This window comes from Quercus suber, unplaced genomic scaffold (genome assembly GCF_002906115.3).
Source record: "Quercus suber isolate HL8 unplaced genomic scaffold, Cork oak 2.0 scaffold_478, whole genome shotgun sequence".
Classification (NCBI taxonomy): Eukaryota; Viridiplantae; Streptophyta; class Magnoliopsida; order Fagales; family Fagaceae; genus Quercus; species Quercus suber.
This window is the reverse complement of record NW_027069929.1, coordinates 546,662-559,086: the sequence shown is the minus strand read 5'-3', so window position 1 is coordinate 559,086 and position 12,425 is coordinate 546,662. Positions and strand designations below refer to the sequence as shown.

At 41.3% G+C, this 12,425-nt stretch overlaps 1 protein-coding gene across 1 annotated transcript; it reads right to left on the bottom strand.

The window, feature by feature from the left end:
• Positions 1-8,603: 8,603 nt before the first annotated feature.
• Positions 8,604-9,350, bottom strand: LOC111991700 (uncharacterized). Its single transcript, XM_024023493.1, has one exon. The coding sequence runs from the start codon at positions 9,348-9,350 to the stop codon at positions 8,604-8,606; it is 747 nt and encodes a 248-aa protein (XP_023879261.1).
• Positions 9,351-12,425: the final 3,075 nt, after the last annotated feature.

Genomic DNA, 12,425 nt, shown 5'->3' with positions numbered 1-12,425 from the left:
GTCTCTAGGAGGGAGTTTCACACACATATACACTTAGATTAGGCTAGAGTAGAAATTTTATCTTATAAAAAAAATAAATAAATAAATAACCAATTCATAACACCATTTGACATGGCTTGCCTTCAGACAAAAGTTTTCTTCACAATTATGATATTAATGTGCATTGCGACCACTCCAAAAGCTGGAAAGCCATTCATGTTGGAGAAAGAGAATGAACTATCCATTAGAAAAAGTCACAAAACTTTGCCCTCACCTGGCGTTTTAAAGAACATTGGAGTCTTGCCTTCTGGTCCATCTGGGCGCGGAGTAGGCCATGTTAAACATGACCATTATAATCATCTTTCTTTTCCATAAGTTAGAGTAGTAGGTGCCTTGCACACATGTATTGTCTATTACAATAATAAAGAAAATATTTTTTTTTCCTATGTTATCACCAAATTTAACCAAAATGAAAGAATTAAACTTAAATGTTAATTAAGTTGCACAGATTCGGGTAAAAAAAACACTAAAAAGAGACTAATGCGTGGTTACTCACCAAGGTTTCTGATGAAGTGAAAATTGTCAGTCCTTGTAAGTGCGTCCAGATGGAGCTGAATCTTCGTTGATGTCCCTAAAAATATGGAAAGATGGCTCCCTCAAGGTAGTCACCGATATGGTGCCTACCACAACATCTACGATGCCAAAGTCAGTACAAGGAAGCCTTTAGAATAACAAAATAACTATAATTGTTTGTAGGAGTGTCTATGTACCTGGTCAGTAGTTGATCAAGGTGTATAAATATTGCCTTGTGGTTTCTAGTCGTTGGTGGCTATAATTGTGGCTTTAGTGCCCTTTTTGTAACGCCTCAAGCCTCATGAATAAGGGTTTTGATGAGGCTCCAACGGTCTACCAACTATTTAATAATTGCCCAAGGCATTGAACGTTCTTATTAATGGTTCTTCTGTGCTCGTTCGTGTTGCAGCGAGGTGGACGAGTATGTTTGATGAGATTGTCCAGGGGAATTGGGTTTGTCAATCCTATCAGCTGGCCCCCGAGTTCTGTGGTCGTCATGACGATCATCAAAAGACGAAAGATTTCCTGATCAGACATGGCCCTTGGGATTTCACTCCACATTTAATGCATAGTGGCAGCACTACACATATTGTGGCCATGTGGCATGTTCTGACTAGTGGAGTAAATGCTCTAATTTGTGTAACTCTTTGGGTTTCCCACTAAATTTTAGTTTTTTGTGCCTTGGTTTTTAAACTTTCCTTTTCTTTTACCTTCCCTTCACTTTCTCCAACTTCCAATCATTGTTTAGAGCTTTTTCTTCTCCGACTTTCTTCTTTGCAATTTTCTTCGAGCGGGTGCATTCTATGGCTGAGTTCTCCGTGCTTCCTTTTGAGGTATGCCTTCCTTTCCTCTTTCTGCTTCCTTTTTCTTTTTGATGTAAATGTAAACTATGATAATTTTTTGATTTTCTCTCATTTTTTGTGTTTGTTTTTTATTTTTAGGGGTTTTTAGCATTCATCTCTTTCCCTCTATTTTCTTTTTGGTTTCATGGTTAGTAGCTTTAAGGTTAGGATAGTGTGCCCCTCGGTTTCCTTTTTGTTTACTTGTTTAGAGGCTTCCTTGGGTATTTCTCGTGCTTTTCTCCCCTCAGTTGGGAATTTTGTTTTTAAGGGTAGTGGTTTAGGTGTTGCATTGGGTGAGTTATTTCCTTTGCTTAGTCAATCGATCAATTGGTTTGAAGGTTTGGTGGGTGAGAGGGAAAGAATGTTTGAGGTTAGATCTAGTGAGCTCGAGACTGGGTTGTCTTCTAATGACAATCCGGTGGAAGGGGATACCGCTGTCTCTGCTGCCCAGGAGGTTAGGGCTTTTCATGCCCTTGAAGAGGTGTATGGTTTGGACAATGACACACTTTCTAGGTTTAGGGGTAAATTCCATTTCCCAGATAGGGTTAGGGTTCATCTACACCGTGAGGAGGAGCGGACTTGTCACTTCTTCCCTGGGGAGGTATGCTTCTACGAGGCTACCTTCTTGTGTGGACTTAGGTTCCTTGTTCATTCATTTATTATGGAGCTTTTGGGCCGTTTTGGTATTGCTCCTGAGCAACTTATGCCTAATTCGTGGAGGATAGTGGTCAGCTGTATGGGAATATGGCTAGCTGCTACAAACGAAGATATGATTAGAATGGACGAGCTCGTCTACTTGTATTGTTTGAAGGAATCTAAGGAGCACGGGTACTATGAGCTGGTGCCTTGGGAGAGGAGGACTAGGATCATCTAGGACCTGCCTTCGTCCTTCAGATATTGGAAGTCCTGGTTCTTTTTTATGTCCAGGGATGACTGGGAGACTCTCTCTAACGAGGTTTGGGGTGATCTCCCACCGTTGCTCCGACGTTGGAGTACCCTCAACTTAGGTGCGTCATGATTTCTTCTAGTCCATTGATTTTCATTGTGTTTATTTTGTCGTCACTAACTCCTTCGTCCATTGTCTTATGTAGTCAAGAGACAGCCCAAGCTTAAAAGTCGGTACAAGAAGCGCGTGGAGAAGGCTATCGAGTACGTGAGGACGATCGAGGATTTTGATGATTTGGTGGACCCACAAACTCTTGCATTTTATTGCCTTGGTCCCGAACCATCTCCCTTCGTCCTACAAAATATTAAGGTTGAGCAAAAAAAGAGTAAGTGTTAGGCTCGTCCCTGTTGATCTTTTGCCCTTCTTTTTTTTTAATAAGTGTTTTCCTCTTGTAGGAATGACAACTAAGTTTAATAAAGACATATATGCGAAAATGAAATCGAAGAAAGATGAGCCATTGTCTAATCTTGGTAATCAGCTGTCCCTGGTGCCGAGGTGATGAGAACAGCTTCTCTGGCCACCTTTGTCGAGATATCCATACTCCTATTTCCAAGAGGCCACGCTTGGAAGATAAAGGAAAGGAGAAGGTTGACTCCCATGCATCCAGTATTTGGGACGATGCTGAACTTGCTGTGGAAAGGGCACACGAGCTCGTCACTGCTGAGGACCTGAAGGTTTTCTCGAGCGTGCCTTCCAACGAGGTGGTGGCTTGTTACGTGCACAAACTTGTTTAGGTAAAGTACTTGTGCAATTTCAGTTCCTCTCTCCTTTTTCTTTTTTCTTTTTGGTTGTCTTGAAGGCTCCGATTTTCTTTTCAGGTGTTGGGGGAGAGTCTTCACATCACAGCGGAGTACCTCACTCAGGAAGCCAAGGTCGCGTCTGTGAAGTCCAGGATGGAAGCTCTAGAGGTGGAGAACTCCAAATTGAAGAAAGACTTAATTGTCGCCATGGATGAGGCCAATAATCTAAAGGAAAAAGTCAAGACCTTGGGTGACGACCTTAAAGCCGAGCGGCAGCTAACTCTAGAGAAAGACGAACAACTTATGGCCACCAAGGAGAAACTCAAAACTATTGCTGCTAAGGCCGTTGAGGCTTTCCAGCAAACTGATGAGTACAACACAGTGCTTTTCAATTGGTATTTTAAGGGTTTTAAGCTCCTGAGAAGGTACTTTGTCAAGCATCCCACTGGAGTAGATCTACAAAACTTGGACTTGGAAGAGGTGGACAAGGAGATGGCCGCTGACGAAGCCTCCCAGTCCTCGGCTCTTGAGGAAGATGCTCCTGAGAGTGCTTCTACTGGTGACGATGCCAACAATGCCTGAACCTATCTTTTTTCCTTTGTGATCTTTATCTCTTTTTTTTTTTTTTTTTGTAAGTGCCTCGCGTGTTTTTGGGCCTTTTAAGTCTATTTTGAGAAAAATATTTTCATGCTAATTTGGGAACAATCTTACCCTGCTTTTATGGCTTTTTTATTACAACTATGACACTGTTCTGGTTGCTCGTTGATTTTGGGCTTTCACTTGTGTTTGTAATTCTACGCTTACTTGCTTGTTTGTGTTCTTGTCTCTGTATGATCCTTACTTGCTTCGTCCATTTAGTTGCTTCATTTGCATTGGTACATTTTACTTAGTTAAATTTTCTGTTGTGATTTGCCTTTTTGAAGGAGGACTGACTCATCCATAACTTGTACTCGTCTAGGCGGAGAATTGACCTGTACTTCATTAGTAACCTATATCTATCTAGGCGGAACCTTACTACTTAGCCATTTTTAGGACTTATACCCGTTTAAGGTACCTTGTCATCCTTGGCTTCGTTAATAACTTACATTTGTCTTGGTGGAATCTTGTTACTTTACCATTTTTACGACTTACACCCATTTAAGGGATCTTGTCATCTTAGGCTTCGTCAGTAACTTACATCTATCTAGGTGGAGTCTTGTTACTTAGCCATTTTTGTGACTTACACCCATTTAAGGGATCTTGTCATCTTTAGCTTCGTTAGTAACTTACATCCGTCTAGACGAAATCTTGTTATTTAGCCATTTTTATGACTCACACCCATTTAAGGGATTTTGTCATCTTTTTTTTTTCTTTTTTCTTTTTTGCTGTGTTTACTTGCATTAAGTCATTGACTGAATAGTTCTTTTATTGCATCTAGTGGTGGTACTTCTTCAAATGCTCGATGTTCCATGGTCGTGGGAGTCTTTGCCCGTTTAAGGTTTCTAGGTGATAACTGCCTTGTCTGGAGTAATGGACGACTCGGTAGGTTCCTTCCCAAGTTAGGCCGAGCTTCCCTTGGGCAGGATCTCTAGTCGCCAGGGTCACTTTGCATAGGACGAGGTCTTGTCATCTTGTCAGTGGCTCCATCTCTGACTTCGTCCAGGCAGTCCAGGGTTAACTCTTAGCTGATCTTTGTTGTTGTCCTCGTGGAACACTTCTCGTCTGATACTGCTTATTCCTACTTCAACCGGGATTACTGCCTCAGTGCCGTAAGTGAATCTGAAGGGGGTTTCTCTTGTTGGGGTTCTTGCTGTAGTCCTGTAAGCTCACAAGACATTGGGTAATTCCTCGGGCTAGGCCCCCTTAGCTTCGTCTAGCTTAGCTTTGATGATCTTGAGTAGTGTTTGATTAGTCACCTCTGTCTGTCTGTTTGCTTGTGGATGTCCTAGGGATGAGAACTGATTCTTGATCCCTAGACTTGAGTAAAAATCCCTGAAGCTCTAACTGTCGAACTGCCGTCCATTATCTGATATGATCATTCGTGGAATCCTGAACCTGCAAATTACATTCTTCTACAGAAAGCTTTGGATTTTCGCTTCGGTGATGGTTACTAATGCCTCCGCTTCAACTCATTTCATGAAGTAATCAATAGCGACTAGTAGGAACTTTACCTGTCCTTTACCTTAGGGCAATGGGCCAATGATGTCAATTCCCCATTGTGCAAATGGCCCAGAAAAGGCTATCGTCAACAATTTCTTGGCTGGAAGGCACTGGACATTCCCAAACCTCTAGCACTTGTCACACTTCTTGACGAGCTCCCTTTTGTCTACCTGCATAGTAGGCCAGAAGTAACCTGTTCTGATGACTTTACTTACCAAGGATTTGGGGCCTACATGGTCTCTACACACCCCTTCATGAATCTCTTCCAAAATATATTTGGCTTCCTTTTTATCTACGCACTTTAGGTAGGGCACGGAAGAGCCCTTTTTGTACAGGGTGTCATTTAGGATTATGAATCTAGCTCCTCTCTTCCTGACCTTCCTAGCCTCCTCAACGTTTGGTGGGAGATGGTTGTCTTGAAGGAATGATATGATCGAGGTCACCCAGCTACCTGTGCTCTGGATTGCAATTGTAGGGATTTCTTCAAAGCTAGGGCATTTCTGGACTTCCATATCTAAGCTCATGCTTGTTGATCCTTCTTCTAATGATGCTAGCTTTGCGATTTCGTCTGCTACCATGTTTTGGTTCCTGGGGATCTACACGAATTCCACCTTATCAAACTCCCATGTCAAATGCTTTATTAGTCCGAGGTATTTTGCATTCTTTCCTTATTTGCTTCATACTCCTCTTTTATTTGCCCTATTACCAGCTTAGAATCGCTCTGGAGGAGCAAGTTTTTAGCTCCCAGTGCTTTGTTGACCTTTAGCCCCGTTAATATTCCTTCGTACTCAGCTTCATTATTGGTGGTCGAGAATTTTAGTTGAACTCCGTATTTAAGCATTTCTTCGTCTAGGGTGGTTATGACGACCCCTACTCTCCCCCTCTTTTTTGGGCAGATGAACCATCGGTCTGTATCGTCTACCGCTCTGTCTCGTTGGTGAGGCCATCCTCATTTGGAAGTGTGAACTTGGCGATGAAGTCTGCCAGAGCCTGTGCCTTAATGGTTGTTCGGGGGTGGTACTCGATGTCGAACTGGCTAAGCTCGATTACCTATTGGACCATTCTCCCTGTTGCCTTAGGCTTGTTTATGGACTTCTTGATGGGTTGATCTGTCATTATTAGGATGGGGTTCGCCTGAAAGTAAGGTCATAACTTGCGCGAAGTTGCTATTAATGCAAATGCAATCTTTTCAATCCTTGGGTACTTGGTTTCTGCACCTTGAAAAGCTTAGCTGACATAGTAAATTGGGAGCTGTTTCTTGTCCTCTTCCCAAATCAAGGCTTCACTCACGGCTATTACTGATATTGCCAGATATAAATATAGGTTTTCTCCTTCCTTGGACAGACTTAGGAGGGGTGAATTGCTCAGGTAACACGTGAGTTCTTGAAAAGCTTCCTCGCATTCGTCAATTCAAGCAAAAGCTTGCTTCAATGTCTTGAAGAAGGGAAAACATTTGTCCATCGCTTAAGAAATGAACCTGTTGAGAGCCGCTATCCTTCCTGTGAGCTTCTAAACTTCTTTGACTATCTTTGGCGATGCCATATCGAGTATGACTCAAACTTTCTCCGGGTTTGCTTCTATCCCCCTTTGGGACACCATGAATCTCAAGAACTTCTTCAAGGCTACTCCAAACACACACTTACTGGGGTTTAACTTCCTCTGGCTAAGTGTGGCAAATGTTTCTTTGAGGTCGTCTAGATGGGCAAGTTTTTCTTTACTTTTGACGAGTATGTCATCCACATATGCCTCCACATTTCTCCTGATCTGCTTGCTGAACATTTTATTCACTAACCTTTGGTACGTTGCTCCGGCATTCTTCAGTCCGAAGAGCATTGCCCTATAGCAATAGAGCCCTTGGCTCGTGATGAAAGTAGTTTTCTCCTGGTCCTCTTCAGCCATTTTTATCTAGTTGTATCCTGAGAAGGCATCCATGAACATTAGTAGCTTATGTCCTGCTGTAGAATCCATTAGCTGGGGTCTATCCTTGGCAGAAGGAAACTATCTTTTGGGCAAGCTTTATTGAGGTCTGTGAAGTCCACGCACATCCTCAATTTCTCATTCGCTTTTTTCACTAGGACGACATTGGTGAGCCACTCTGGATAGTAAACTTCTCGAATAAAGCCTGCTGATAGCAATTTGTTAACTTCATCTCTAATTGCTTAATTCCGTTCAGGAGCGAAGACTTGTCATTTCTGTTGGACAAGTTTCTTTTCGAGGTTCACATTTAGCTTGTGTTCAATGACTCTTGGGGATATGCCAGGCATGTCCTCGTGACTTCATGCAAAGATATCCTGGTTCTCTTTTAGGAGCTGAACAAGTCTCTTCCTTATCTCGGGACTCAATGTCGTCCCTATCCTGGTCGTCTTTGCTGTTTCTCCCTCAACCAACTCCACTGTCTCCAAGGCTTTCACCTTCTCTTCTTCTTTCTCCTCAATCATCCCTGTATGGTTTTCTTTGGCAGCTAGCACGGCCTGGTAACATTACCTGGCCAGTACTTGATCTCCTCTCACCTCACCCACACCGTTCTCTGTTGGAAATTTTACCTTCAAGCAATAGGTAGACGTGGCTACTTTCCAACGGTTAAGCGTGGGTCTTCTGATGATCACATTGTAAGATGAAGGGAAGTCTACCACCAAAAAGTCCAACTGACGAGTTAACTGCCTCGAGTGAGTTCCCATTGTAACTGTCAGCATCACTATGCCTTTGGGATATACCCTGTCTCTATTGAAGCTAACAATGAGAGAATCAAATGGGCACAGCCTTCTTGGATCTAGCTTCAGTTGCTGGAAAGCGGAGAGGTAGATAATGTCCATTGAGCTACCATTATCCACAAGGATTCTCCTGGTATTGAATCCTTCTATCACGAGCATTATGACCAAAGGATTGTCGTGAGGCTGCTTCACCCCCTCTAGCATCTGCTTCTGAGAAACACATATCCCAATCTGTTTGTCTTTGCTTAAATGGGGGCATCCTATGGACACTGTTCACCTGCCTCTAATACACTTTCTTGAGGGATTTGAACACCCCCCCCCCCCGGTGGATGGGCCACCTGTAATCGTCTTTATCTCTCCGATGACACTTGGCGGGCGCTGGGACATGTGATCCTCGTCATTGGGTGGAGATTCGCACTGGTTTTTGCTGTCGCCTCTAAATCTACTAGAGTCCCTTTTTTTCACACTTCCGTATAAGCTCCTCTATCTACTCCTTTAGGTCCCTGCAATCCTCTGTGTAGTGGCTGTGATCCTTGTGAAACCGGTAGTACTTCTTTTTATCACGCACGTTGGGCAATGAATGTAATGGCCTTGGCCATTTAAGGTAATGCTCATCCTTAATCTGCACCAAAATTTTGTCAACAGGCATAACTCAAGGAGTGAATTTTACCATTCAAGGAGTCTTTTTGTCTTTCCTTTTACTCTCGTTACTAGTTTGACGATTTATGCCCTTCCTCTTTCGTCTCCTATGATCGTCCTCCTTCCTTCCCTTGTCCCTTGGCCTTTCCAAGTCCTTAATGGTAGCTAAAACATCTTCAGCATTCATGTACTTTTGCACCTTTAATAGCATCTCTGCCAACGTCTTAGAAGGATTCTTCGCGAGTGAAACCACAAACTCTCTGGACTTTAACCCCGCTTTAAAGGTCGTCAACTGCACCTTGTCGTCAACTTCGTCCACATCCAGAGTCTCCCGAGTAAAGCGTTTTATGTACGATCTCAGGGTGTCTTTCTCCCCTTGTCTAATGGTGAGTAAATGGTTCGCTGGCCTTTTTGACTGTTGTCCCTTGACGAAGTGGCATAAAAAGGCGTTGCTCAACTCCTCAAAGCTGTCGATGGACGATGTTGGTAACTTTGTGAACCACTCCCTCGTAGGTCCTTTGAGAGTGGTGGGGAAGGAACAACGCATTATTTCGTTAGAAGGCCGTTGAAGGCCTAGTGTCGTCTTAAAGGTGTTGAGGTGGTCTTGAGGGTCCTTAAGTCCATCAAATGGCTTAAGCTGAGGTAAGTGAAATTTCAACGGCACAGGGCATTCTAAGACTGCCATGGTGAAGGGCGAATCTGTTGCCCTAACCATTCTATCCAAGCTTCGGTTTGTTTTTTCTCTAATGGCATTCTTTAGCTCGTCCATCTCCTTTCTCATCTCCCGGAGAAGATTTGAGTTTTGTTCATCTAGAGTAGTCAGCCTTTGACAGTCATTCCTTCTATGGCTATCTCCTTCATGCTCTTGATTAGCCCTAGACCAGTTCTCCCCCTGCTAAAGTCGTAGCCTCATTTCCTGATTTTGTCTAGTGTGCTCTTTGACGATAGCAGCAAGAGTCTAGACTTGTTGGGCTAATGCTGCTGAATCTTGGTTGGACTCCATCTGAATGTAGAAGTTAACTGGAAACTACGCTTTTGAACCTAAGTACGAAAATGTCGTTTCCCACAGACGGCGCCAAACTGATGAAGTGAAAATCGTTAGTCCTTGTAAGTGCGTCCAGATGGAGCTAAATCTTCGTCGGTGTCCTTACAAATATGGAAAGATGGCTCCCTCAAGGTGGTCACCAGTGTGGTGCTTGCCACAACGTCTCTGATGCCAAAGTCAGTACAAGAAAGCCTTTAGAATAACAAAATAACTATAAGTGTTTTTAGGAGTGTCTATGTACCTGGTCTGTAGTTGATCGAGGTGTATATATATTGCCTTGTGGTTCCTAGCTGTTGGTGGCTTTAATTGTGGCTTTAGTGCCCTTTTTGTAACGCCTCAAGGCTCATGAATAAGGGTTTTAATAAGGCTCTAACGGTCTGCCAACTGTTTAGTAACTGCCCAAGGCATTGAACATTCTTATTAATGGTTCTTCTGTGCTCGTCCGTGTTGCACCGAGGTGGATGAGTATGTTTGATGAGATCGTCCAGGGGAATTGGGTTCGTCAATCCCATCAGTTTCAAATATTGAAACTTTAATAGTATTAGAACAATCTAATGGATGATTAATATTTTACAACACTTGATAAATACAGATTTAAATGGAAGATAAAGTGGAGACAGGATTCAAACTTATGACTAACTGTTAGGATACCATAATAAGTTACTGATTCTGTTGAAAGTTTAAACTGTTAGAAAATTATAAATTTAACTATCTAAAAATATTTTCAACATAGCTCTAATATTTTCATTATAATGGATGTTCAATTACTCTATTAGGATAATATTTTTAATAAATTTTAATATTTTATATATCGGGGCGATAAATGTCATTTATCAAATAAATGCTACACAACTATGAAAAGAGGGATATTTACAAGTTTATTCCTTCAATATTGTTATAGACAACCATTTCTTTTTTTCCTGATTTACTACGTTGGCAATCACTTAACACCATTCGAAAATTTCCCAAATTTCCTCGCATTTTACACCATTTTCTTTTCATGATCTACTATAGATTATCATTGACTATTTAAGCACTTCCACATGTATAAAATTTTCATAATACAGTTATTGTGAGACCTATACAATCAAGACAGGTTATTGGAAGGAAGCAGAGAACATGAAGGTGCAAGGAACTTTCAAATGGTGTAAAATGCCCTTTGTACTTAGGGATAAAATTTTGAAATTTTTAAAAAGTTTTAGTTGTACTTGGTATGCACAACCTTAATAGTTTTTGTATTTTACCCCCAAAAATAAAAAATAAAAATTTACAACTTACCCATCGGGCTATTAATTGGCAACCATGAGGTTATGTGTTGGTGCAAATACAATGATAATAAAAATAATACAAAGAGAAACTGAATAATATTTCTGAATTTTATTACTTTAAAGAGAGAAATTACACAATACTATTTGGACTGAGGCGTGGCACTCGCTTTCTTTAAGGAGATTCAAGCCCTTGGTTGGCTAAACTTTGTAACCGGTGCAGACCTTCTTTGACTTGTCTCCCCCGAGATATAACAGCCCAACAAGTGTCATATGGCTAGAACCACTTCTGCACAAAGGGTTTAAGCCCAAAGCCCCACAAGAAAGAACACCCTTCTTTGACAAGAATCTCTCTCTTTTTTTAGTGTATATTGTATTTGCAGTAACTTGGATTGAGTCTGAATGAGTCTATTTATAGGCTCAATGGGCCTCACGAAATTACTATCCAATTTATTCTGATTAATTAGGTCTATTATTCTGATGTAGTGGGTGTTACAAGATTAATTGTTGGATATTAATCTGATGGGCTGGAGTTACACAATTAATGGTCTGATAAGGAGTTTCTGAAGAATGAAAAGGTCCAAACGGATAGTCCATTAAGTGGGTTAATGGCTTTTTATTTTCCATAGTAAAAATAGAGTATTAATTCGGGCCATTTACTCACCAACGGATATGGTAATTGCTCTAAATGGGTTGTCGAGTAGGAGGATCCAAGAGGTTGATTTATTTCTAATTTTGATACCTCCACTCTTCACCTCCCCCTTGCGCACCTATCTAGCCCAATATCTGAGTCAATATATTTTAACCCATTAATCATCACAATTAAAAAGAATAAAATAGTCTCTCTCCTTTTCAATGTGGGATTAAACATTTTCACTAACTCCTCATCTTCCATATTCACTCCCACATCTTTATATTTATGTTATAACATTTATTCATTTTAATTATTTAATATTAAAATGCTCCAACAATCCCCCACTCATTTTAATATTAAATTTTTTTAGTTAAAGAGAGATTACCAGGCAAAAACGGGTCACTATGCATCATGAAGGTGTGCTCTGCATTGAACTTTCACTTAGTAAAACAGCGATCTCAACTCCAGAGTCGTAGTGGTCTCCGACTTGAACTAGGACTGCTTTAGAGAAATTAAGCGTCACTGCTTACACATAATAACCCAAGTGTTGACATGAGCTTTTATAGCTAGCACTTTACGGCCGTGTGCTGATCCCAGTTTCATGAGTGTATTTGAGATTAAGTCCAAATTTCATAGGGAGCGGCCCCACCCCCACACTCACATAGGTGAAATTTGTCAAGGGTGCTCCTATAATTCTGACACCCCACTCATACGAGCTACAAATTTGATTAAGAGTTTTTTAACTCATCCTCTCCACATTACAGGATAAATGCACTTACATCATAGGGATGAACAATTAAATAATTATTTACAAAATAAATAATTAAAAATAAATAAAATTGTGCATTTCTTACGTCCATCGTATGATTCGTTTTTCCCATTGAACCCAATTCTTAGGATCTCTGGTCCTTG

Bases quoted from the DNA above. Each gene is read 5' to 3' on its own strand.
- LOC111991700 (XM_024023493.1), bottom strand. From the start codon at position 9,350: ATGAGAAAGGAGATGGACGAGCTAAAGAATGCCATTAGAGAAAAAACA.